The sequence below is a fragment of the Anopheles moucheti genome, chromosome 3 (genome assembly GCF_943734755.1).
Source record: "Anopheles moucheti chromosome 3, idAnoMoucSN_F20_07, whole genome shotgun sequence".
NCBI classification, from domain to species: domain Eukaryota; kingdom Metazoa; phylum Arthropoda; class Insecta; order Diptera; family Culicidae; genus Anopheles; species Anopheles moucheti.
In genome coordinates this window covers 26,657,504-26,684,774 of record NC_069141.1, presented here as the reverse complement: position 1 = coordinate 26,684,774, position 27,271 = coordinate 26,657,504, and the positions used below count along the sequence as shown (strand labels likewise).

The 27,271-nt window shown below is 43.1% G+C and overlaps 7 protein-coding genes across 8 annotated transcripts; 5 read left to right on the top strand and 2 right to left on the bottom strand.

The window, feature by feature from the left end:
* Positions 1 to 10,788: 10,788 nt before the first annotated feature.
* On the bottom strand, positions 10,789 to 12,062 carry LOC128302627 (uncharacterized). Its single transcript, XM_053039493.1, has 3 exons — positions 11,225 to 12,062; positions 10,911 to 11,104; positions 10,789 to 10,842 (listed from the first exon to the last, which is right to left on the bottom strand). The coding sequence occupies exons 1-3, from the start codon at positions 12,060 to 12,062 to the stop codon at positions 10,789 to 10,791; spliced, it is 1,086 nt and encodes a 361-aa protein (XP_052895453.1).
* Positions 12,063 to 12,261: 199 nt separating this feature from the next.
* LOC128302626 (putative gustatory receptor 2a) lies at positions 12,262 to 13,658 on the top strand. Its single transcript, XM_053039492.1, has 4 exons — positions 12,262 to 13,132; positions 13,201 to 13,280; positions 13,348 to 13,503; positions 13,575 to 13,658. The coding sequence occupies exons 1-4, from the start codon at positions 12,262 to 12,264 to the stop codon at positions 13,656 to 13,658; spliced, it is 1,191 nt and encodes a 396-aa protein (XP_052895452.1).
* A 173-nt stretch (positions 13,659 to 13,831) lies between these two features.
* Positions 13,832 to 15,204, top strand: LOC128302625 (putative gustatory receptor 2a). The gene is made up of 4 exons (XM_053039491.1): positions 13,832 to 14,702; positions 14,766 to 14,842; positions 14,900 to 15,055; positions 15,121 to 15,204. Exons 1-4 carry the CDS (start codon positions 13,832 to 13,834, stop codon positions 15,202 to 15,204), a joined length of 1,188 nt encoding a protein of 395 aa, XP_052895451.1.
* Positions 15,205 to 15,368: 164 nt separating this feature from the next.
* On the top strand, positions 15,369 to 16,268 carry LOC128302624 (uncharacterized). The gene has a single exon (XM_053039490.1). It carries the CDS (start codon positions 15,369 to 15,371, stop codon positions 16,266 to 16,268), a length of 900 nt encoding a protein of 299 aa, XP_052895450.1.
* A 315-nt stretch (positions 16,269 to 16,583) lies between these two features.
* LOC128302623 (putative gustatory receptor 2a) lies at positions 16,584 to 19,378 on the bottom strand. The gene is made up of 5 exons (XM_053039488.1): positions 18,424 to 19,378; positions 18,038 to 18,114; positions 17,884 to 17,949; positions 16,868 to 16,957; positions 16,584 to 16,721 (listed from the first exon to the last, which is right to left on the bottom strand). Exons 1-5 carry the CDS (start codon positions 19,376 to 19,378, stop codon positions 16,584 to 16,586), a joined length of 1,326 nt encoding a protein of 441 aa, XP_052895448.1.
* A 4,072-nt stretch (positions 19,379 to 23,450) lies between these two features.
* LOC128302316 (mitochondrial fission 1 protein) lies at positions 23,451 to 25,055 on the top strand. The gene is made up of 3 exons (XM_053039111.1): positions 23,451 to 23,571; positions 23,757 to 23,870; positions 23,956 to 25,055. Exons 1-3 carry the CDS (start codon positions 23,527 to 23,529, stop codon positions 24,241 to 24,243), a joined length of 447 nt encoding a protein of 148 aa, XP_052895071.1. The 5' UTR covers positions 23,451 to 23,526; the 3' UTR covers positions 24,244 to 25,055.
* A 259-nt stretch (positions 25,056 to 25,314) lies between these two features.
* LOC128304525 (uncharacterized) lies at positions 25,315 to 26,354 on the top strand. Of its 2 annotated transcripts, XM_053041720.1 has the most exons (4): positions 25,315 to 25,389; positions 25,465 to 25,695; positions 25,776 to 25,929; positions 26,029 to 26,354. In XM_053041720.1, the coding sequence occupies exons 1-4, from the start codon at positions 25,315 to 25,317 to the stop codon at positions 26,352 to 26,354; spliced, it is 786 nt and encodes a 261-aa protein (XP_052897680.1). The 2 variants fall into 2 exon arrangements, with proteins under 2 accessions (XP_052897680.1, XP_052897679.1); XM_053041719.1 differs by having other exon boundaries at positions 25,315 to 25,695.
* Positions 26,355 to 27,271: the final 917 nt, after the last annotated feature.

Genomic DNA, 27,271 nt, shown 5'->3' with positions numbered 1-27,271 from the left:
TCTCCCTCTCGCTGCAACGTTGCGCGGTATAAGCTATTAACTTTGCGTCACACACTGACACCCAGGGTGAATGGGGGTTGTGGCTGTGTTGTGACAAATTTTACGCTCCCGGCGTTACAGAGGTCGCGCGTGCCAGTGTACCGCAAGGGAGGAGACGGAAGGGCCAAAAGAGATTTGTCTCCGAAAGCTCACCACCCTCTGCTGCACCATGTTTTGTATCAAACTCGAAGAAGATCGAAATGCAAGCAGGCAGCACGTTTCACTCATAATGCACCCCGAGAGATGCAGCTGAAGGAAAAGGGTCCCACCAAGCATTAAAAATAGTTCCATCTTCCCCTTCAGCAAACACACGTAGGAGGTAACAGCTGATGGTTTGGAGACGATGACCACCGCGTACGGCTATATTCGTCTCCTTGGGCGGTTCTGAACGTTTCGATCGTAAGGCCAAGCGAGAGTAGATAATGATACACCGATGCGATGAACGATGGAAACACGATGCGTTAAATGTCGCGCTATTTAGAATGGCAGTGTGGAGTTTGGTTTGGTTTGGGGTGGAACCCCGTCTGGACACGCGGTAAAGCGAGCGTCACCCACGTGCACTCGCTCGTCGAACGTTTTGCCCTTCGACCGGGGTTGACGGCGATGGTCGTTACGGTGGGAAAACTAACCGGAGGAGTTGTCGACAAATGGCAATGCACCTATTTACAACCCCCTGTGCCCTTCGAAGTGTTACGGTATCGAGGTACGGTAAATTGTACAAACTAGCATCCCTTGCAGAAATAGGTCTCAATGTCATTGGTAACGATATTCCGCAAGTGCAATCAAATGATTCACTTTTTAAGATTTTATTCCACAGAAAGTATTCAACTTTTCTAGGAATACCTAGTAACACAGAACATAAAAACAGCTTGTGAAAACATCGTTGCATTTCAGTCTTTAAGTAAACTTGGTACTCCTCAATATTATTATACAAAGTGCAGCACATTTGTATGAACCCCAAACTACAAACAGCGGAGAAGTCACATAACACTGCAAAGCACTTACACCGCTCACATCCGGTGAGGCAAATCGACACCGAAAGTCTTTAAGCACGATTAAGTTTATCGCTATTTGTGCTCATAAATATGTAAAACAATAACGCCCATTTACGGTGTGCGGTGTGACAAAGGTTGTTGATAAATATCGTAATTATAGAATCATGGGATGTTTATTTTTTTGTTTTCAAAACACCGAATAACGGTGCCCGTACTTCCGCGGACATTTGTTTTGCGTTTTTGACGTCCGTTCACTTGTTTCGATAAAAATCACCGACAAACGAAACAAACGAAACACATATGATGTCACCCGAAAGTGATCGAAACAGAAAAAAAACCTGCTTGTTGGGTTCAAAATTTTAGAAAAAAACCAGCCGTCTTGCCGAATGTCTTGGAAGACACTTGCCAGGTGAAGGAATGGCGTTGGTCGAATAAGTGAGCATTAGTTGGGGGCTCTAGAGAAGTCGCCTACACGTGTTCCATTTGGAAGTGTGGTGCATGACTCATCAACCCCCCGTGTGATTTTGTGGAAATGAAATAAAACAAACAATTCAAACTTTATTTTTGTTTTAGTAATGAATTTCTTAATTTTAGTTTGATATATGATAAACAAACCACTTAATGGCCATCGTGCTATGATAGCACACAGCAAACGTACAAGTATTTCGCTAGCATAGCGACATTAGGAAGAGAAACGATCGCTTACTTCACGTATGCTGCTGCCGCCCATGCCCGAAAGCGATCGCAGACACTACGAAACGCACACGGCCAGCTAGAAGCGCCTTTCAAAAGAGCCCTGGGTACGACGAACAACCCACGTGCCCGCCACCAGCGCCTACACCCACGATACGATGACGATTGCAGCTGCAAATCTCAACCGCGTCCACCGGAGTCTACTCTCGCTCCGGTAAAGTATACCAGCGTGAGCGTCTTGGCTCACTTTCAATCAAACGTACATCGCGCGCGGTGTGCCCGTTTTTTTGCCGGTTTGCCCTCAAGGAGAAGGGTTGTTTTTTTGCTCTTGATTGCGCTTGCCTGTGCGGTTATGTCGCCCATTGATAAGTGCCCGGCCCCAAACTCCCGCACGGCCATGTGAACGTTGCCGCAGCCGAACCCGTCCTTAGCTAGACTGAAATTAAAGTTCGACCGTGCGGCATCGGAATGGTTTGTCGGAAGGCAAAAAAAATCAGCCACGAAACCTTCTTGAAAACCCTTTGCAAAAAAAAAAACCGAAGCACTAAGCCGCGCATTCGGGTTGGAGGATTAGATTCAGGTCAATCGAACGCGCCACGATTAAACCTATCCGGGTGAAAAGATACACATAAAGAACGACCCGTTCACGGTGAAAGGAGCCGCGCGTTGGTTTCGGATCCGAAGCGGAGGGAAAAGTCCGAGACGAGAGAAAATATTGAAACGCTTGCGATTAAGCGATCGTTCATAGTCGAGTTTCTTCTGTGCTCTAGATAGTTATTTTCTGACACTGGGCTGGCTTTTCCTAGACGGGGAGAAGCAGCAACAAAAACTAAAAAAAAAAACATGCCCAATTTGAGGTTACACCAGCAAGGCAAGGCAAACCATCGGCGGCAGTGTGGTGGTTTTGCAGAAATATAATGATACGATATCGTGACGCTTTAAATTAGCTACAATTTTTATGTTTATTTTAATGTTACTATCGCTGCCGTTTTGATTGCGAGGCGCACCAGGCGCACGGTTGATGCCAATCTTCTTCAATCGCTCAGCCACCAATTTGTAGACACGAGATTGCGCTTCATTTATTTATTTTTTTTCGCACTGTATCGGGCGGCTAATCGAAAGCCGTTCTACCAACCAATTATCGTTGGAATGAATATTTATGCTGCTAATGTTTGGCAGTTCAGTGATGGTGATGCAATAAACAGAGCGACGAAGGTTTAGGATTTCACTTTTCACATTATGATGCTCAAGGACTCAGGAGTTTGCGATTACGCATTTGAATGGGGAGCATCCAGCAATTGCTTTTAATAGGTTGATAGCTTTCCCAGTGCAATGATCATTCGATTTCAGCATTGAATTTAGTTATGGCCTTAAACAGGCAAATATTTTTAATTTACACACAATTTTTTTAAACCTTTCCGTTCCGTATTTACTTGATGCATGAAAAAGTCATCTGCTTGAGTCATTGAGAAGGTAAATTAATCTTAAAAATGACTTAGTTTAAATAAATAAACAATGTAGTTGGAATTTTTTTTTTGAAATTCAACTCATGCTTAGAGTTATTCAACTCGTGCACTGAACTTATAAAGTTGATGCTATTCAAAGGTCGTTTGTTCTAAAATTGTATCTCAATTTTAAGGGTGACTTCAAGCGTTAACTTTTTACTTTTTCCAACGCACACACTTGGTTGTAATTCCAATAAGTAAGTGAACGCACCCAATTAAGTAGCGATCCTATGATGTTATGTCTTGGAGTTTTGTTCAACGCGCTAAAAAGTTGTGGATTGAATATCATCCACATCAGAAGGGAACAATAAAACATTTATTATAATTTGACATGCATGTCAATATAAAGTTGATTTAAATATAAAATTGTTACTTTAAAACCTATTATTAAAAATGGCTTATAGCTTTATACAACGACGATTAGGAAACTACAACAGAATACGATATTTTTATCATAAAAGATATGGATATCGGATTGCAAATTATGACTAGTGGAGATTTTTGACTTACCTGTTCGAATAAGATCTTCTAACCTTCACGCGCTGTCGTTCTCTTCTGAAGTATTTTTTTATATATTTTTTACACACTTTACAGGATGCTTTACTCACTTTACGCACAACACTTCCGTAAATCTAACGTAACACTTTATATTACACTCAATTCAATATATCACACCAACCGTCGAAAAGGAGCTGTGCAACTGGGATAGAATTTACTTCCACACAATTACTGCCACCGAGATTCGTGGAGATATTTTTTTTACATTCAGAAATACCAATATATTTACAAAAAACTGGGGTTGCCTTCAAATTCACCGCGATAGACACTTGGAACTCGAATCAATCACACACGGACACAATTTCGTTTTCTTCACTTCTAATACACACTTTGGGTTAATTTTTTTTTACAAACTTTTTCTACACTTGCACGCGGACACAGTGACACTTTTCTTTACTGTTTGCGAAATCATGCAAAAAAACTCGAGCTCGATCAACACATGAAACGGAACTGCCGAAAAGAGAAGAGTGAGCGGAAAAAGGAAATCTTTAAGACAACATTTCAAATGAAACCGTTACTAAAACTCATCACACAGCAGGTCTGGTTAATGTTGGGACTGATGTGTTCCGATGACATTTTTAATTATATTTCACGCCACAGCGCGTCAATGTGTGCCCTTGAAGGGGTAGGGGGTTGGAATGGGAGTTACCCCCAAAAGTAACTGTTTGTTGGTGTCGTTAAGCACCGCAACAGCATGTTTCGAGAGGATTACATTGGATACAGTTCAAACACACACGAACGCGAGTTTGTTTGCATTTGGTAGATTTGGTTTCTGTTGGTGTGTGTGTGTGTGTGAGGAGGAGGCGTTTTTTAGCGCCACTTCCTTCCAGTCCATCCGGTTAAAACTGTCCATCCGTTGTACACATCCGGGAGCCATTCGGAAATCATTATCAAATCATCAGCTGACGGTACCACATTTCTTGAGGACCTCGGTCACCAAAAGAGGGCCAAAACAGATGATGAGCTACAATTATCGTGCTGGAACCGGTTTTTAATATCGCTGTGTTGAGAACGACGTCGTCAGATGATCCGTTTGTGGGGTTAATCTGTGGTGTAAACAAAATTCAAGATAGCACGATTTTTTGACAGCCTGTGTCAGAGCAAACGTCAGCTGATTGGAATCTAATCACGAGCGGGTGAGAGATTAGCATCGGTTAGTTGCCATAATGAAGGTAGTGATGAATAGTATTCGTACGAGATGGACCCAAACAGCAAACGCGTTGTATGAGTTGTATGAGTGTGAGAAAATGTCTTTCACAACCGTGACAAACGCGACAGCGAACAATGGATCATCAAGATCATCAGACTGCATTGGGTTTGGCGTTTGTTTCAGCTTCAAGTGCACTCATCAAACCCAATCCCCCAAAAGAAACAAAATGCAAAAGATCCTTTTTTACTCACACGCACACTCTATCGCACAATGCCGGGGTAACGCACACTTGATCCAACGAGTATTTTTGCTGTTGTGTTCCAAAAAACAAAAGAAAACAAGAATCGACGCACACACTTCCGCACTGTACACGCGTAATTGCGTACGCGAGCTGCTCTGTTACCAAACGCCGCCAGTAGTGTGAAGGCGACAAAACTTCAATGAAATCAATGAACGCCACAGCTTCCCGGTCCCGGAACGTCACATGCGCATGGCGTCCGTTTGACTCTTTGGTTGCGTACTGCGTGCTGGAGAGAGCACGAGAGGAAAATGCGTTACTTTATTCTTGCCCTTCTGCGTATTCTTTGCGTTTCGTAGTAGTTCGTACCATCCCTTGAAAACCGAGAACCACCCTTCGGCGAAACTGGGATCCCTTTCCCGAATACGCCAAAAAAGGAAGGTGCGGAAACTGAACAGCGGGGAAGAGAATACTGAATTGTGACGCAGGAAGTGGCCAAAATGGGAGGAGGGACAAGGTACACGGAGGGACTCGGAAGAGCCCTTCTTAAAGAGGAAATGCTGGTAAGCGTACGGCGAAATACACGGGGAAGTTGCTGGAAGATCGTTCCACATTGGACGGAAATTTAAAAATAGACAACCATTAGAAATTGCCCCGAATTCCTGTGTCATGTTTCGCGCAGTTAAGCGAATTCTTCCTTATTCACAGTAATTCATACAACAAACAGTGATACTACCGATATAAGCGATACTGGAAGCAGTATCGCTTGTGATAAGCACAGACACGCGTAAGTGTAGGTATTTATGCTTCTTCCCAAAACGGGGGAGAGTCACAACAAATAATATTTCTCCCATTTCTGGAGAGAATTTCCGTGCGAAAAGTAATGGAAGAAAATATTCGCACAGGCATACGGAGCCCGCATATACACACACGGACACCGCATGCACGTAACGTTCCGGTTCTCTCTCTCCGGTAGCAGCTTCCGTGTGCTCAGGGTCACCGGTGTGTGTTGGAGGATGTGTGGGTTATGAGGTGAGAGATCGGGCGTAAGTGGAGCAACGCACTGGCGATTGTGTTTTGAAAAATACTAATTTTGACACATCTGTCACACTCTTCCAATGGCTACTGCGATGGTGTGAGTTGTGTAGCTTCTGTTTCGCATTGTCTTCATTGGGATTGATGAACTCAAATCTCTTTGATGCTGGGCTAGGCCACGCGTGCCGCTCGTATTGTTTTGTGGCAGCTGTAGCATTGTTTTAAGCCCACACAAGCACATTTTCTCACTTCATAAACAAAACACTCCTTGAAAACTTGCAGTACTATCCCATTGGCAAGAAAATCACGCTTTGCCATGATGCTACTGATTCTTCGCACACTCTCAACAGCGTTCGCACATTTCGAACACACTTTAACCCAACTGCAGCTTCCACACCCAGATCAGTGGTGTCAGTCCCGTGTCTTGCGATCTTGTTTGCCGCACACACGGGCCGGATGAAATGAAGCGAATCCGGTTGTGCGGTACTGTTTCACAGCACAGATGAATATACACACCGTCCACTTTATGCACACCAAATCGGGCACAATAGAACCGACACAACAGTTGACATGCAGTGCGGCAACAACACAGTGCGATGGCAAACGGGAGCGTGCACCTTCTACACAGACCGAGCTCACTATTCAAACTGAGAAGCCGATCCCTCATGCTGCAGAGAATCCAGCTGTGCTGCAAGGTGAGCGAGAGATGGAGCGAGTTTTCGCGTTCTCTCCGCTCTTCAACATTACTCGAGCTCTGAGCGAAATTGAAATTGTTGGCTCACGGCGTACCCTACGAACAAAAATCGGTAGTAAACGCGAGCTCCAAAATTTCATTTTGTTTTAGTATAATTTTAATAAAAAAAAGTACAATTGTAATGAAAGGTATGATAAAATACAGAAAAAATGAGCAAAAATTATCTGCTCTTCGACTTCTCGAAACATTTGGGCATTTTCAGTACGTTTGTGAAAATAGCACATTCGAGCAGATATTTCGGGTAGTTTTTTCAATTTTCAAAAATTGGCCAAACTGTCTGGTCAACGTGGTCGTGCTAATATAGCAAAACAAACAGATAAGCTCAAGTAAATTTAAAATTTGAATTATAATTCAAGAAGTCCACTACCCTTGAAAGTAATTTCGATGCAACGTTTTTTTTCTGGTGCTGAAAAAGATGCTGCTCATATATAAGTATCGTTTATAGTTATATTAAAGTGTTGAAAATATTACATTTTATTTCCAAATGAAACGCTCCTCGCTCGCAACAAACTACGGAGGTGAAGACCAGAGTTGTTAAGAGGTCAAATTGAAGTACGTTTATACTCTACATCTTCAGACATATTCAGTTCTGGTTTCGGCTCTGGTTTGTTTCGGCTAAGACCTGTATTAAATGTATCGAGGGAAATGCAGAGGTCTTTCAACAAGTTAGATCTATCCACAAATTAATTCTCTCAGTTTTGGAATACTGTTGCACCGAATGTTCTTGCAGTGCAGAATACAATCCAGTTGCGATCCCATGACTAATGGAATGTTGCTATGAAAGATACTCGAAACAGAACATACCAACACGACAAATTTGTAACGATCACGTGCTTCACCGACACACGCCACGCACCATGTCGCTATGGGAACGGTGGCGCTGGGTTGTTGTGATTTGAGGTTGGGAAATGGGTTGCCGGGAGTGGATCACGCGATCGGCACATAGGGACGGTATTTCGGATGCTGTTCGTAATTGTTGCTGAAATGTTGTTTCTATTAGTTGTAATTGCACGATTTGTTGCCGTGGCTACAGCACTTGTGCGATCACAGTGCTGCAGCTTAAGTGGCTGTGCAGGCGCGTATAATGCAACATACATAATTAATGCACAAAATAAGCGCAGACTGTAGCGAATTCACATGAAATGTTAATTAATTAAGCAATTAAGTGGAGTTTAAATTAGTTTCTTCGGCACTACCGTTTATAACCGAACGAATAATAACTGTGCAATAATAAAAACGCTATCTTTTTAATAGTTTAGTGCTAGAATTGCTAGACGTATAACTCTAAACTCCGGTTCTAGTGAACTCTATTACGAATAAAATAAATTCTTCCAAAGTTTGAAGTCACTACTAAACCGTCCTTCAAAATTCTCGTAGAATTAAGTCTTTCTCCCCAAGTCCTCATGTGCTGTTTCCGGTTTCATCATTCTCCTTCAACCAATCAGTGCTTCTTATGTCCTGTGTTCCAGTGTCAATTGACTGACACCCGTGAAAGAACTAATATTGATTCGCTTATCGTCAGCACCGGGCGTATGGTTGAAACACTGAAAAGAGCACGATGTCACAGTGCTGACTGCAGTTTTCCGGCTGTCAAGATGGCATCGGCCGTTCAGGGCGATGCGGCCGTGTGATAAGCGCGTGCATCTGCAGCGAGCTACCGTCTTCTGTGGCTTAAAGGGTGTAGCAAAACGTACCATTGCAAAAACCGCGAGCTACTCCACCGTGTCTCGAGTGGTGCACTCGCATACCGGGGGGGAAGCACGAGTATAAGAATAAGCACGCCGTTGTTGGCCGACCAAACCATTTTCCGTTTTACCCCCTGTTCGAGTGTAATGTTTTGTCTCTGGTATGTCAGCGTCGGTGGTGGAAGGTGGCCAGGGAAGATGGACGGAATGCAGGGCAGATGGCAGGCCTTTGTTACACAAAGGCACCGAGAGTAGTGCACCGGTGACGGCATCCCAAGTTTTCCCTTCGCTGGTTTGGCCAAGTTCGAGCTTCAAGCCGCTTACAAATTGGTTCTCAACTCATTAGCCCGTACAAGTACGGCTTATGTGTGTGTGTGTGAGTGTGGGTAAAAGTGTATGTGTTTGTCACGCGGGACAAACGACTCCAAAGAAACTGCATCCCAATTTTAGCAGCATGCCCGCCTGCAAACCTAATGCTGCAATGCCGATGCAACGCGGGGCTGGTAGGATGGGGTGGTGTATGTTTCGTTTCATCATAAAATATGCTCACCAGCAGTGAAGCAATTAACGATTCCAGCAATGAACTCGTGTTATGCCATGTCTGCAGTTGTACCATGCCCGAGATGCCCATACACACACACACACCGCAGGGTTGTTTGGGTGTGGAAATTGAGGAAAATGTGGAAATGTGCTATCTGTCGCACGGGTGTCATCGAGTTGTGGAGCGCTCAATTGTGGTTGCATTTTAATCGGATTTGGTGATTCTTTTCACTTTTTTATTTCTAATAATCACTCCGCTAGAAGCGTTATCCAAGGTATTGTTCAAATAATGATTAGAGATGCACTATCCAGGAGACAGTTTTCCTATGTAAATGTACAACTCCACACCTCTTAATAACTCTAATCATTTAATTTAGCTCTTTAATCACAATTTTCTTAATTCATAATTCGTTGAAAATCATTTAAACCACGCTGGGCCCTTCTTATCATCCGCTGCTCCACACCTTTTTCCCGCCATCAACATCAATTTCCAGCGTTGCACAATCACGCCGTTACGCTGTGCCCATCGTTGGAGGCTGATTTTCACCAAACAATAACAAGACAAACACCCATGAAAAGGGCTCTGTATTGATGATTTTTCTCTTAATTTTCTAACACAAGGGGCGCGTTGAGTTAATTTTCCCCAAATTTAAAAGCCAGTGCGCCATTTGAAAACTCCCGCAGCCTCCCGTTGCGACACCCGGTTGGATAATTTCACTTTCACGAATTCCGTACCGGCGGATGCTTGATTTGAGATTTTACTACCGCGCAGCAGTTTGGTGGTTTACCGGTGGCGATGCTACGGACCGGAAGTGTATTCCCAGCGCCAAAAGGAAGCACAGTAAGGCATCGCGTGCCGCAGCAGGCAGCGGCATCGTTACAATCACGAATGTCGAACGCGTCGATTAGTTAACGCGTTTTGGGCTTATTTGTATGGGTATAGTATTTTTTTCATCCTCTTTAGTTGGCAGACTCCATGTGGATGTTGGAGTTTATGCGAATTGTGTGATGTTTTCTATTTTCCTTTTGTGTGCAATCAACACTGTAAATGTACGGCTGAATGTAGCGAGTTTTTTTATGTTGAGTTGTGTTTGTCATCGGAAACATGCTTTCAAAGAGGAACTTACAATGAATCAACAGTAATTGGATGTATTTTATTATGTTGCAGTTAAGGCATGGTGCGAAACAGCTGTTGTTTTGATTTTTCGTTATTGCATTAAACGAAAGAAAGTTTGTTGCTAATTGTGCTAGTGATTGATGTTGTGTCTGGGTTTGCAGAAAAGTTTACTATTCCGTGAGATAATTTACGACAATCGTTTCAAATTGATAGCGTTTGAAGTTTGGTTGGATTATGTTCAATGTACATAAATCACTACATGACAGGAAATGACTTATTATTATTGTATTGTAAACTTGGCTTTGGAGGCAAAAGCCTTAAAAGCGAAACGAATAATTTTTTGTTGGGACATGTTCTTAAATGTTTGTCATGGGCATGACAAAAAAAAAGGTTATCTTGTGTTGTTTTCATGACATTGTCATCCACTTATAATGAAATCAATGAATAATTTTAGAAAATAATTACAGCCATTCATAGCACTAATAGGAGATGTCAACGAATAGAATTACGTACGTGAGTATGGCAATAACAAGCTGAAAGTAACGAGATCTTTTAGTTTTAATGCTTAAGAAGCTCCATTCGAGTTTGCCACGAAGCATACCTTTCGAATCAGCGTGTAGTCGAAGTCGAATATATCTTTCGCCGTAAGCCTCAATCGAGTCCGAAGTAGCTGAGTCAAGAAGAAATACCGCAGTGGAATCAGGCTCGAATCTGCCGAACAATCCATATCGAGTAACGTTGTTTCCAGCGCATCCATTGCACGCTGATGGCTTTTTGCAGTGTTCATCAAAAAGCCTAAGATTACCGGTGTTGGAAAGAGGCAAAAAAATTGCACTTCACGAAAAAAAGAAATCAAATTTTTGGTTATAAACGGGTAGTTTCATGTGCAACGAACTTTTTCTCCGTTTCGCTTACATCTTAACCCCGTATCCTGCGACATCCACATCGTATATATCCAATAAAAATCGAATGCGATCTGGGCGAAGCTGCAGGCAATGTTCAACGCTTGTGAAAACCCAAACAGCTCGTTGATAGCTTCGTTGATCTGCCACAGCTGACCGTAGATTACGCGGCACGCTTCAAGTTGCTGCGCTACGCCTAACTGCTGCAAACGGCTCAATCTATTTTGCAACTGTCGTACATTGGCCGTCATCAGCGAGATGTGCAGCAGATGATACACGTGCCTAAGGTGACTGATTGTGTGCGGGTACAGGTTGTACGTCCAAAAGTAGTGCCACTGCGATCCGTGCGCAATATCGTAATAAAACTGGCGCTCAACTACTGCGCACACCACTATTAGCACCAGAACCACGATGAAAAAGCGTACCAGAACGCGGACGAGCTGAGCTCTTCCGATCAGCCCGAAGAAAGTTCCATTTCTGGTGGCCAGATCGCGGTAGCGTATCCAAATCGAGCGATGCCTTTCAATGCCAAACCAGGAGTCGGCTAGCGTTACGTAAACCGTCAGCAAACCGAAGCCAAACTTGAAATAGTTGTTCATCGCATCGGTTAGGAGCAACCCGCTGAAAAGGTTGTCGTAGTTACGTTTGGCCATTATGCCACAAATCACTGTCAACGCCAATTGAATGATCCACCAGATCGAGGTAGACCATCGGTGATGGCCAATCGTAAGGCCGGTGGTTTGGTGAAGCTTTACGGGAAAGTTTATAAAGCCAATCAGCTGAAAAAGCACCATAACGCACGAGAAGGCTCCGAAGGAAGCACCAACGATCACGCTCTCTGCGGATACCATTTTGAACTGAAGCAGTGAGGGGAACGTTCTGCAGACGTTCCGAATTAATGACCGTCATGTAAGGCATTAAAATTGCACAATGACGAATGCATTGTAGGCATGCAAATGTCGCATCAGTTTTTCGCTGTAACGATACTTAAGCGCTTAAGAACGTTACTTAGTCTGGAGTGAGGAACGCACTGCTTCCAGTACGTAAACGATGAATCTTGTGTTACCGCTACTACCAACAGAACGGCAGCTTTTATGTGTGGCTTTCGCCATCTTCAAGCTGTTCGGTTTCATACCGTTCCCGTTCGATTGCTACACGTTTGAGCTGAAACCTTGCAGCACTAAAAGAACACTGTTGCATCTTCCTCTAGGACAGCTTCTATTCTACGTCATCGCGCACTGTACTGTGATGCTGAGAAGCGCTGACATATTTTACACCGAGCTACAGATCCTGAACTTCAACGACATTTTAAAATATGGATCTCTGGTGATGGCTGTTTTCGTGATTTTTATATGCACCATAGTACAGCGCAACACGCACCGAAGCATTTGGGACATGTTGAGGCATCTTCGTGGCACTACGCGCAAGGAGTACGTACAACGCTATACACGCCAATATCTGTGGAAGTTCTATGGTTACCTGTTGTTCAGTGCGATCGTTGAAGCGTTAGAGCTGTACAGTATTCATAATTCTCCGCCGGATTTAGCATACTGGTTGATGACACTGAACTTGAGCGCCTTTCTACGATTTCGTCATCTTTTCCACATGTTCTACATCAATTTACTCAAGATACAGTTCAAGCAGTTGCAGTATGGGCTAGTGGATGTCAGCAGTTACATGGGCAATCTACGTGCACACCCGAAAGGATCGAAATTATATCGAGAGTTGTACAATCGATGCGTTGATCGTTTGCTTGAGTTGAAAAATGTGTACGGACAGCTGTGGGAGTTGAGTGACAGCATCAACCGTACCTTCGGATGTCCACAGATTTGTAATTTTTCAGGCAATTTTGTACAACTTTCGTGCGATCTATACTGGTGTTACATGACCGCAAAAGGATACGGTGTCGGTGACTACCAAGGTATGACAACTTCTGATTTTAGTCAAGCAATGTTGTTGTCTTCATAAAAACCTTTTCTGTTGCTTCAGATTTTATGTTCATTACATTATTGCCAACATCGTGTCTTATTGTTCTATTGCTGAGCTCTGCCGAAGCATGCCTTCGTGTGGTAGGTATAGAATGATACAACATGTTTAGTGTTGACTAAATACTTGACTCATACAAAATTCGCCCAGACATCCTCGCTTCAGTCAACACTGCTGGAAATTCCCCACGAAAATAATCCTACCTTCCGAAAGATCGTCTACCGCTTTGGTTTGCAGATCGCACAGCAAAAGATACGCCTGACAGCTTACGGATTGTTCGAAATTAATTACTCACTCTTGAGAATGGTACGTGTGTTGGACAGTGTTAAGGGAGCATTACCATTAAAGCATTACCGTTCTTTAATTTTTAATTTCAGTTCGCTACTGGAATTACGACGTACATGATAATTTTTATCACTTTTTCCAAAGAGCTTACTCCTGCAGAAGTCTCTGATGACTAATATCGATCGACGACACGCCATCCTCAAATTATACTCCATCGATCATCTGCAGTGTAGAATAGTGAATTTGATGTTATCATTCGGTACAGAATTGCTAATCATTCATCAGTGTTTCCTTCCAAGTACAATACTTAAGCATTCGCAAAGATCGCACTGCTTTCAGTACGTAAACGATGAATCTTGTGTTACCGCTACTACCAACAGAACGGCAGCTTTTATGTGTGGCTTTCGCCATCTTCAAGTTGTTCGGTTTCATACCGTTCCCGTTCGATTGCTACACGTTTGAGCTGAAACCTTGCAGCACTAGAACAACACTGTTGCATCTTCCACTAGGACAGCTTCTCTTCTACGTCATCCTGCACTGTACTGTCAGGCTGTACAGAGCTGACATATTTTACACTGAGGTACAGATCTTGAACATCAACGACATCTTATACAGTGGATCCATGATGTCGGCTGTTTTTGTGATTTTTATATGCACCATAGTACAACGCAACACTCTTCGAAAGGTTTGGGACATGCTGCGATTGATGGGTAGAACTGCGCGCAAGAAGTACGTGCAACGCTTTACACGGCAATACCTGTGGAAATTCTATGGCTATCTGTTATTTAGTACGGTCATCGAATCATACATAGTGTACAGTGCTCGTAATTTACCATTGATTTTAGCGTTCTGGTTAGTGGCATTGCATTTGAACGCTTTTCTTCGACTGTATCATCTTTTCCACATGTTCTACATCGAAATGCTAAAGGTACAACTGAAGCAGTTACATTATTGGTTAATGGAGGTTGGTTGCTATATGGACGATCTACATGTACATCCGAAAGAATCGCAGTTGTATCGAGAGTTGTACAATCGTTGCGTGGATCGCTTGCTTGAGTTGAAAAATGTGTACGGACAGCTGTGGGAGTTGAGTGACAGCATCAACTGTGCCTTCGGATGTTCACAGATTTGTAATTTTGCATGCAATTTTGTAGAACTTTCCTGCAATTTATACTGGTGTTATGTATCTGCAAAAGGATATGATGATGCTGCCTATCAAGGTAACATAACTTTAAGTAGGAATGATACACAATCTCTCATCAACAAATTTACATTTTTATTAGACACGTTCCTTATGCTGTTGCCAACATCTTGTCTTATTGCAATGTTGCTGAATTCTACCGAAGCGTGCCTTCGTGTGGTAGGTAACACTAATGGGTAATGACGGTAAAATGTGACTGTAACAAAGCTCTTCTAGGTGTCATCTTTGCAGTCAGCACTGCTGGAAATTCCCCACCAGAATGATCCTGTCATTGGAAAGATCATCTATCGCTTCGGTTTGCAGATCGAACAGCAAAAGATACGCCTGACAGCTTACGGATTGTTCGAAATTAATTACTCACTCTTGAGAATGGTAAGTGTGTTGGAAGGTGTTAAGGGAGTGTTAAAACATTACCGTTCTTTAATTTTTAATTGCAGTTCGCTACGGGAATTACAACGTACATGATAATTTTTATCACCTTTTCTAAAGAGCTCACTCCTGAAGAAGTCTCTGATGGCTAATATCGATCGACGACACGCCATCCTCAAATTATACTCCATCGATCATCTGCAGTGTAGAATAGTTTATTGATGTTATCACAACACTCTGCATAATTTGCTTCATCAAACTTATTAGCTTCTTTCAAACACAATGATTCTTAGGTGCTGCTTGAAGGTGCGAAACGATGGACAGCTTTTCCAAAGTGATCAGCTTCTACCAGATACTAGCTCTGAATTGGTTCAGCTCCAAACGAAATAAGCCTATAGACTGTGCAGTTATCTTCTTCATTATTTTGAACTTTTGTGGTGTCACCGTCCTTTTGTACTGGATCTACCGAAACCCATCGTTGGTGATATTCACCGACAATGTCCTCGGGTATGTGGTGGACTATTTCAAGTACCTTCTGATGATTTTCACGTACTACTCGCTGTTTGTCGAAAGTGGCTTTCAAGCTGGAATTCTGCGTCAATTTTGGAAAGAGCTGGAACAATTCCAGCACATTCTTCCCCGTGCGGGGTGGGCATCTCAGCAGCGATGTCACTTAGTTGTTGTTGCCTGCTTCGTCTTCTACATGACCTGGTGGGAGATTACGTACGCGTACTGTGTCTGTAAGACGGATCAATGTTTCAACTTTACCATTGCGTTTTGGATATTGTTTTTGTTGCTTCATTTGCGACAGTTGCAAATCTTGCTCTATACTAATCTAGTGAGCTTTTGCTTGAACACACTAAACGCAAAGTTGGTCTGGACGATCGAGTTAAGCAGGGGTGCTAGCAGATACGGTGGTGCTCGCAGTGATGGACAGATCTGTGGTAATCTACACACGCTGCTGGATATGTTCGCACGTACCGAACATCTGATCGAATTGCTTAACCGAGCATTCGGATACTCGTTTACCATCATCAAGCTGATCAACCACATCTACATACTGACCGATACGTACTGGATTGTGCAGGGTTTCATAAACGGAAGAGTCCTCGATTCATTATGTATGTGCTGGACAATGAGCTTGCAGCAGAAACTAGTTTTGCTAACCTGTCGTCGAACGTTGCATTGCAGATCTCGAATGTTGTATATCGTCTAAATTTATCTGCCTAATGTTAAATCTCTGGTCAAATGAGCGCATCTTGTCGGAACGTATTCGCACGCAGGCTCTGTTGCATCGCATAGATGATAGCTGGCAGTTACGCTGCAATCGAGGTTGGAGGATGGTAGAAAACATTCTGCTAAAGCTGCAATCCTCTCAGTCGTTCGCTATGACGGCAATGAGTATGTTTCGCATGGATTATGGCATCATGATGCAGGTATGAAGAAAATGCAAACAGCTTCGCGTACAATGACTATCCATTTTATTCCGCATTTCAGATCGTTCTCAATGTAACAGCATCGATTTCACTCTTTATTCAGGCTTCACAGGGAGTGTACCATTAGTGAACTGCAGGTTAGGTAGGGATCCGGTCGTCGGATCCGTTCCCGGTTCCTCCTTCGGCATAAACTGTATGAAGATAACCATGTACGTGGTAATAGCGGCTGCTATCTAAAACGAACAATTTGAAGAATTACAGGGGTTTTCATACAACTGAAGATAGTAGTCCAAAATGTTGTCTTTGTGTGTTTTAACATTCAAAATCGTCGCCGATACCCATTGAAAGTCTTGAATAAATGGAAGGAAATAGGACGTACCTCTTTTAGAAGCATAAAATCCATATCGAAAAATCCACCAAGTGAGAAAAAGATCGGTGTGTGATGCAGCAGTAGGGAAAAGTTTTCGATCTGGTCGGAAAGCCACAAAACACATTAGTTGCTTGTAATAATTAAATTTAGACAATTAAAACAATAATTAATAAACTGAAAAATGATGTAGTGCAGTATTTTCAACAAGTGCAGATCACCTTTGTACTTGGAAGGAATGCTTTATATTTTGATATTGTTACAATTATGCATACATGGATTTGAAACCAATTTGTTTTGTATTGAACCTCTAGAAAAACTAACTACAGGCAGCCCCCGAACTCGTAACTCTAATTTCCGCGTAAGTCGAACCCTGGTGCAATTTCGTACATACTTCAAAGTCACAGAGTTGACTTCCTTCTCTAAACTTAATTTATTCAGCGAAACAAGCGATTTTTAGAACGATTAAATTAAAATAAGTTAAAAACAAATGTTTTATATGACAAAAAAAATCTCATTTCCACCAAATTTTTACCTTTCTGTTTAGATTTTGTGCTATAAACCTGCTCCGCCTGTCAAATATCCAAAAACCGCATATCTTCGAATCCGCGTATAAGAGGAACCGCGTATGTCGGGGACTGCCTGTATTTGTTTTTTTTATAGATCCGATTTATATGCCGCTTTTGGGTAAAAATGGCTATACAATTTCGTGTAACGGGTCAGCAAAGAAAATTAGAAATACAAATCTAATCGAATTCTAATTCCATGCTCTATCCACCAGCAAACCCTGCATATCACAAATGCGCCATTAGCTAAAATATTCTAGAACATGTCCTACATAATTCAAGGCACCGGAGTTTTTTTCTCCAAAATTATTTCCATTTTGCTGCTCCATTATAGAAAGCGTAACCATTTCCCCTTATTTATTTATCGCATGATTAGCTCTGAAAGCATGCAGATCACTGTATCATATCGCAGCGCGCCACACGTGCCACGTAACAATGACCGACGGGGTAAAGCATACGAACCATTTTCGCGAGCATATCTGTCTCATCGCCGCGCCGTTTGTGCAGCAACTGTCCCATCTGGCCAACCTGCAAATCAGCGAATGCACAAAGCACAATTCGAAAGCGAGAATGTCAAGCAAAAATCATTTCGTGCGACCGTTAGATGGATGCTTACCTGGTTCTTGCAGTTTTCGCACGCCGCCAACACGATACCGAGGGCGGTAAATGTGGCCACGATGCTGAGTATGAAACCTGTCCGAGGATGAGAAGATGTTTATGTTCTGTTTTTTCGTTTCTTCTTCTTTGCCTCTACTGCACTCATAAAAATTTCACACACAAAGCACTTCCCAGCACAGGTGAGTAAACGAGTTGAAAGGAAGGAGTTGAAATTTATGATGGTACAAAAATCAATAGCTTCGTATGTCGCGTGTGGAAGCTGTACGAGTTAAATTTATTTTTAGCAAGCCACTCCAGCTGTAAGTTGTAGCTTTTTTTCTACATTCTCCTGGACGCTTCCAAAGTGCATTAGGTCACCATGCAAGTAAGGTGAGCTCCACTTACCGAAAATATCACCCAGCTGATTGAGATAAAGCAGCGAGTACAGCGAGTACAGGTCGCACGTACACTGGATAAAGTTTTGCAGCAGATTGGCCAGCTGCGAGTAAACGCAGCTACCGTTTAGGTCCTTTGCGGCGTGCCAGAGCGTAAGGTACGTGCTTTTTATGGCAAATAGCTGGCGAAGATGCTTCATTTCGGGGCGCCCATCGGACCCGAGAGATTTGGTCAGCCCCGCTGGGTTGCGTAATGTCCACGGATCGATGATGGCCGGTCGAAGGGATGCCTTTGTCTTCCAACGGTCCAGAGATGTCCGTTTGGGAGGAACATTGTCTTCGGTTAATTCCAACTGCCCGAGGGAAATGGTCCGACCGTCGACAAGAGACTCCATCTGCTCTCGCAGGATACTGAACCGGGCCGTTAAGCGGTCAATGTGGTATGCATGGTGAAGGTGCTTCATCCGTATGGTGACTAGCGACGGTACGGTCAGACACCAGATGATCCGGTGGAGCGGGTTCGCGTAAACCAGTGCGAGTATTCCCAGCTCGATTGCGCAACAGTACGCCCCAAACAGGGCCAGCTTGGTGCGGAACTGTGTGCGGGCGTGTGCCAAAATAGATCCAGCCGTCCGACCCGTCAACTCGTCCAGCGTTCCATCAACGGAGGTCACACGAACGTCCAGCGCACGGTAAACGCCACGTGCTAGTAGCGCCTCGACCAGTACCACCAAGTGTGCCACCACCGTCGTTGAGCTCTTGATGAAAGGGATAACGTTTATTCCGATACCGGTGCGCGAATCGGCAAAGAGCCACCTGCGCTCGATGAAGCAGTAGGCCAGCACACCCCCGTACAGGATGCAACACCCAACGCACCACAACAGTGCCAATGTGGACCCGAACGGTGCACCCGGTCCTGCGTACGTTTGGAGACCACAAAGTTGAAATACCAGTGTCACAACCATCCTGCTGGAGAGCTGGTCACTTTATTACGAACGAACTTATCGAAATGGCACGTCGTGGTGGTGATTTCTTTCAACCAACCAATAGAGAATTGGTCGATGCGTTCTGATGGACGTGAGAAAAGCATCATTCGGTGTTTGGTTTGACGGTGATTAATGATGGAGGTCGGAAGTTGGTCGGAAGAAAGCAGAAACATTCTCCCGATGACAGCAGGACATTAGGGACATTGTTTCCCGGGGGGGATGTGTTGATGATGGGAATGAGCAGACCTAATTAGGAGGTGATAGGAGGTTCATTCATTGCTAAATACAAAGCATTGTGTCTTAAAGAACGAAAGTTCACAAAGTTTTGATAACATCAATTATTTTAAATTTATTTTTATGGATCAGTTGATGATTTGATTTATTAATTCTTTCGATACTTCAAGACCAAACATTTTGAACTCTTGAAACTGTACTCTTCAGGAGTCTCTCAGAGTCCCAAGTGAGAAGCACTCCTGCGGCATCATGTTGTAACCAAATTGTGTTCTTTGTTGTATAAGTCGAACGTGTCATTTTTTGGAAGAAAATTAATGTAAATCACCAGGTACGATGTAATTGAGGCAAACATCTAGACAAGAAAATAGAAATCCCAATGTCAGTTAAAGAATGTAGCATTACTTGTTACTATTGCAGCGTACTACTACTCACGGTAGTCAACGAAGCAAGGCGTAGATCAAAGAAGTTTGCTGCTGAAAAGTTGATCCGTTCGTTGTGCAATTGTTTGGAAAAATTCTCAATCTGTAAGAAATTGTCATGGTGTAAAGCTATTCACGATTTGTATAAAGATCTTACCAATAAGACTGTTTTGCACGGTAAAGCCCAATTGTACACACTGTGCAGATGGTAAAATGTCAATTCTGCCTGTGGATGTAAAATATTTTTTAAATATTATTTATTTTTATATTATTTTTTAAAACATATTAATATTTTTTAAAGATATTAATAAGTGGATATAATATAGCCAGTTTACTGTCCTTATCTTAACTACCTCGTCCAGACATCGTTGGCAGGTGGTGAATAGCACGAAGAGCATCAACAAAGGAGAAATGCCACACAGGAACGATTCCACCTTGTAAAGATTTGCATCGTGGTGCAGACTCGCATACATCCAGTATCCATCGATCGTGGTACAAATGAACAGCATCGCTATCACCGCGAACAGTTGCCAACCGAAACGATCGCTCACTTCACCGGTAAGATCTTTCAGCAGATTTTGAATCTCCTTCAGGGACACCAAGCGCCGATGAGTCGCATCACCTGCAATATCTCTCACCTTCATCGACACGGTGAGGTGAAGTTCGTTGTTCAGGAACCGGTACCGACTGCGCAGGTAATGCACGTGCAGCAGAAAGAACGAGTCACCAAGGCGGATGAGTATGAAGAACCATACCTTTAGGCACCAGTTCCGGTACCAGACTGGATTGCCGGAAATGCGCGATATTATGAAGAACTCGCTCACCGCCGGTATCACATTGTACACGAACAGGCTGGCGAGATTGGCTTGGGTGAGCTGGTGATTGAGGCGCTCCAGACACCCAGGTGTGGTCCCGTGCACTTCACACAATTTGTCAATGCGATCCATTAAAACAGCGATGCGCTTCTGGGTGGCTCGTTTGCTTAAGGATAGTAGCAAGGTCACTAGCGGAACGGTTAGAGGGATCTCAAACTGAATAGCGTCGGCAAAGGTACCGGTGGCGTCACTGAGAAAGAAGACGGCTTCCGGTGTTGTTAGGGAGTACACCATAACGATGATCTCTCCACCAATGTACAGTGACACGAAGACGGCTGTTAGGGTGTAGAGTGAGGCTAGGGCTTGTCCATCGAGAGGCACTAGCGAGAAGCCAAGCAGCTGAAACAGCGGATAGACGGAACCGAACCGACGATCGTAGTGTATGTGGTGTTGGGCCATCACTCGCAAGTCGTATGACGTGCTCTGCCCATTGGAATGTATTTGGTAGCGATTTGGGAAAGGTTTGATTAATGATGAGTTTATTAATCATTCAGCTGATAGTGCGTCATTGTTGAACGGAAGAGATTTTAGATAGCACAAAACGTTGAACCTCATCACTTACAGTGCCATTGCATTGCACGGTACGTTATTTAATTTTCAGCGTCAAACAAACGGTTGCCAATAGTTTAGGTTTGATTAAAATTGAATCCGCACACATCAGGCAATCGCGAAATCCAGCCAGCAATCCGTCATCCGGGTTTGGTCAAAGTTTGCAGAGTAAATTACATTTTCGCTACATATTTTTTCGCCGTGTCCTCTTCGTGCGCTGGGGGGAGCATTGTCACCGAAGAGGGTAAATGAAATCATGAAAATTGCACAAACCATTCCGGATAATTACTTTGCACGTACCAGGTCTTTGCGACCGAGTCTGGAGAGGGATAAGGATTGAGGATTTCGAAGTTCGACATATTTGCCTAGCCTAGATAAGCGCAATCCGTCGCCAGTTCCAGTTCGGCAATGGAAACGCTGGAGCAATGGTTCGTCCTTTCCGGCTACGTTCGTTTTCATCGGTGGCTCGGTTTACTGCCGTATCGATTGGATGGTGGAGCTATGAACCTTTTCTTGGCCCACACCTTAGTGCAGTTCTGTGGCGTGGTGGCAAATCTTGTCCTTATCATCCTGCGGCGACGTTGCATTCTTTATCACTGTGAATCGATTGGGATGGTTGTGGATGTTATTAAAATGCTTACCATCCTTTTGGCATGTATGGCCATGTACGTGGAGCTTTTCCGTAACGTTGGAAGTGTTTGCAGCTGCTGGAAAGCGCTCTACCGAGCCCATCGGACACTGCAGCGCCTCGGAATGGCAGATCATCGTCAGTTGACGCGCACCATACGCTTGTATTGGCTGTTCGTACTAGGAACGTTCGTGTATCTGGCAGGAAGTGAGGTTCACACTTTTTTCTCTGCCATGCATATGCAGATCAAACGATATTACACGTACTTTTTCGGTTTGCAATATTTGCTGCACGTCAAGCTGCAAGAAATCATCTATCCAACGATCATGCTGGATTTATATCTGCGAATGACGCATACCGCTCTTGACCATTATGTTGATCTACTGCAGTGCTCTGAACGACTGGGAAGCACGCGATATATTGAGTTTCTTGCGAGTAAGCTGAACACCTTGAAACTACTGTACAGTGATCTCTTCCAGGCGAGCGTTGGCATCAATGAAGCTTTCGGGTGGACCTACCTGATCGTCTATTGGAAGAATTACATTCACGTCCTATCCAACTCGTACTGGGTGGTGTTTTGGTTCTTAAACGGCCAAACATATCATGCTACAAGTGTGTAACGACACAGGCCGGCAATTAATGAGGCTTAATGAGGACATAACTTTATTCTTTTCCAGAGATCGTAAACCGTTTGATCATTCGTACATTATTCATTGCTGTAATGTTCTACTTCAATAGTCGAGCAACGAGCGCTAGTGTTCGCATCAGACTCCGACTTCATACGATAGATTTAGGAATTCAAATAAAAAATAAGCCCCTTTTTACGATGGTAAGTGACATTCTACATGATGTATCGAAACATGGTGTTTATTATCGCTTTCCATGCTAACTGGTCCCAGATTGAGAGCTTCATACGCCAGACAAATTTGGAAAGTATTCAACTTACGGCCAGTGATTGTTTTACTTTAAACTGTGAACCTATCCTAACGGTATGTTTCTGTTTAAATCGAACTATTTCTTTTAAAATAAATGAACCTATAATTTATTTAATATTTTGCAGGTTGTTTTCACCGTAGGAGCCTACATCTCCATATTCATACAGCAAGCGCTTATACAAATACCGGAAGCGCGATGTTCCGATTATGACGCACGTTGCTGAATAAAAATGTGATAGCAACGAAATATTTCATACCGAATCGTTTCCAAATTTCAAACTGAAATATTTCAACACTTTTCACACACAGTGAAAACTTTCATCGCACAGTGGAAACATTTTTCACTTTCAATTTATTCTATAGTCCGGGTGATGCGAATAACCGGGTTTGCAGCTACCCGGATAAACGAAAACATATTGTAAACACGATAGGTCGCAAGTATTATTTTCTCTTCAATATAAAAGATTAACAAACGAATTACTTCACAATGGAGGAAATTTTAAACGATTCCGTAGTGACCGATGAATTGGAGGTAAGCGGTGTTGCTTTAGAACTACTCAGCTATGTAATCGTTTACTCGTAACGTTGCTATTATCATTTCACCCGTGCTCCGTGGCATTCGTCATCACAAATGTTCCAGATTGTTTTTCTGCGTAGAATGAATCATTAATGCGTCTTTGTGACCGTGCATTGCCTATTTTTGTGTACTTATTTTAGAGATTCGAGAAAAAATACAACCAAGAGCGTAAGGAAGGTGCCGTTTCGACCACAACACAGTTCGAATATGCGTACTGCATGGTGCGGAGTGACTTTGCCAGCGATATGAAAACGGTAATGATGCAACAATGATAATCATGCATCATCATGCGTCCCACAATTAATACAACTGATTTACCCTATCCATGCCGTTTTGCAGGGACTTGTTCTACTGGAGGACCTGTTCGTAAGACATCCAGAAGGGCGGCGTGATTATCTTTACTACATGGCAATCGGGCATACACGGCTAAAGGAATATTCAGAAGCAATGAAACACGCACAGGCCTTTCTGGAAATTGAACCGAACAATCAGCAGGTGATAGCGTTGGAGGAGTTGATTGGGAAACGCATGGACATCGAAGGGATGAAGGGTGTTGCCAAGGCGACCGGTGCGGTACTCGTGGTCGGTGGCATTTTAGGGCTAGGATTGGCGCTGCTGAAGAAATGAAAATCACCCCGCTAAGCCCTGGAGCCGATACTGCGTGCTGGTAGGGCTTTCTGTTTCCCGTAATTGCAGAGTGTTGCGAGTTTCAGTATAGGAGTTGCGGTAAGGTTTTACGGAATTATCTTAGGTTTTAGCATCCTTCCCTAGATTATTTCAAAGTTCCGAATTATGATTGTATTGCGTAATCGTGTACTATTGTTGCTGCATACTTTCTCTCGAAACACTTAGCTTTTTACGTACAATTGAATCAGTGTATAATGTTATCTTATGGTGGAAAAGAGCAGCTATATATTCTTTGCACTTGTATCAATACCGAAGTAGCTAAACAAAGCTAAACAAGTCTTTCAAACGGAACCTTCAAGCTGTTTAATCAGCTTCCCAAAAGTTTGAAGATGGGTTCTCGTTGCCTTTGGTTCTCTTCGTGCGGTGATTGTAATTGTTTTATTTTGTTTGTTGTATTATTGTTTCATTATTGTCAAACTTCAATATGCATGTTGCTATCAAAAGGAGTCTGGAAATGTCAGCAAGAAAGAATGAAAAATTGTTTACTAGAAATAAGGTGACTACTACAAATGGTCTGTCTCATACAACATGGCCGCACATGCACAGGATAACGAATAGAAAAACAAATGGAAATTTAGGATTGTACCAGGCAGACAGGAGAAATTTTGAATGTGTGAGCAAACATTGTGGAACGTTTATATGTTTCGATCATGTACACCAAATCTATTGCTAGTGTGCTCGCTAAAGATACAACCCTGGTGGTATAAATGTGTTGTTATTAATAATCAATTCAAATATAGACATATATATTAATATGGACGGTCTTGTCAGACATGCACTATTCTCTTCTGGCCGAGGGGTTATGGTAAACGAAAGAAGTAACATTCAATGTTTAAAAGATATTATCTATCATCAATTATCCATGCGCTCATTACACTTTCAGCCACGGAACACAAAAGGACACTTAATGAAGCTATCGCTTACGCCTTACGCCTCTGCACTAATTGCCCGAACACACGCAAATCGATCCTTTTTCCGGCTCAGTCCATCAATCGTCCTGACGGCAGCAACATGGTGCTGATGCGGCTCTTCTGCTTCCGATTGTCCGTACGCCTTGGCTCAATCATCGTTGGTGGATGCTGTATAGTAAAGGCATTTCAACCACGTTATACGATTCATTCTCCCAAAAGAAATGTTTTCTCTTTATCTCGTTCCCAACAGTTAGAAACAATAATTACGATGGTTACGCTAGTGGCATTGGGTGGAGCACAATTCTTCGAACAGGAAGCGCTTTATTACGAGGAAAACATGCAACTGTACAATCCGCACGATGTGTTTCTTTGGCTTATTGTGGTATGTAAAACCAATGCGAAGCTGTTCTACACATCCACGATGATCTGCATGGCACTGTACTTGCCGTGCTGTGGCGCAATGATGGCGGGAGCATATTTTGTGAGTTTCCCTCACGGGTCTCGGTAAGTGATTGGGATTAGTACAAATGCTCAAGGATACGTTCGTGTGTTTTCCCGCAGATGAAACAATATCTCCTGGCACCGTTCGTAGTGGTGGAGCTGGCTAGATTAATCTGCATCACACTGACGCACGTGATCGGCATGATGGTGATTAAGAAATCGATTAACGTGGGATACCTCATAGCTCTCACCATTGCCGGGGGATTTGCCTTGTGTAAGTATCGGAGCACGTGGAAGCGGCCATTTGAAGCTTCCGGACGATATATATGTGCTACACGACTATGTGACTAATTTTCTTTCTATTTCTTTAAAGTATTGCTGTTCTATCTATGGGGATGTGTGATAGCGTTGATACAAATACTGAGAATTGTGCGGTCGCCAGAATACATAGCCGTGTTTGGAGACAATCCGTTAGCTCCTGTGAACGCCGGTGAAACGACTCCACCAGGAACGATCGATCACGGTGCGATGGAGTGGAATGGAACTGGGCTCAAACCCACGCAACGAAACCATACCAGCAAAAACCTTGAACGATTGCCACCGACCGCTCTTTCTTCGGGTCAATTTAATGGACCAAACATGCTGATTGATGACTTTCGTCCTCTGCACAGCCGGTACTCGTACAGTTGGGCTATTTAGAGGAAATTTAAGAAAAAAAAAATCTTTAAAAAAAAAAATCTTTTAAAATCTTCAAAAAGGCAATAATTCGTAGCTTAGCTTCATCGAACCCACTATCCATGGCCCCATTCGGGTGCGGAAACGATTTGCGCATATGCAAAGCCGTTGCGGCAGCGGATCAGGTCAGGGCACCCGGTCACAGGACCCAGCAGGGTGCGCAGCGAGAAGAAAGACGTTGATAGCCTCGACAAAGCTGCTGCCTGTATGAAACAAAATGAAATCAACAAACACTTCAACGGACGAAGCATTAGTTTCTCGCGTACGGTGTAAACAAAGTACTCGTCGATGGCTTTCGCTCAATGCGCAGCGCGAGATCGAACGGAATCGTGGACTGTAATCGGTGGTTTCTTTGCATTTTCTTCGAAGGGTTGTGTGTTTTTTTTCGTTCTTGTACTGTTGTGCTCCTGGCCTGCAATAAACGGTTCAGTGCAGCCGACCGCAATCGTCCTAGCGGCTCTCTCTCTACGTTCACAAACACCATGATTTGATATGATTTTTTCCGATGCGTTATTAGTCGGAATGAATTCCACCCATACTGCAAACGCATGTTTACAGTAAGTGTCACTCTTTACTAATGATAGTACGAAAGATTATTAGTTAGAATATCTCCAAATGAAGAGAACGAACCTATTTGTGCACCTAAATCTATAATACTAAGATAAAATGTTAATGAGTGGTTTTATTGTTAATTCTTTGATAAGTGATATTAAATAAAAATTAAAAAATATGAATGCTGATGGAAAATGAATGCTTAAGCAAATCTTAAACAATTTACATATTTCTTAACTTTCCGATCCATATCAAAGTATGCTGTGATTTAAACTAAAAATAAATCAATTTCTTGTAGAACGTAGCGCTAAAAATTGGAAGGCCCTGTA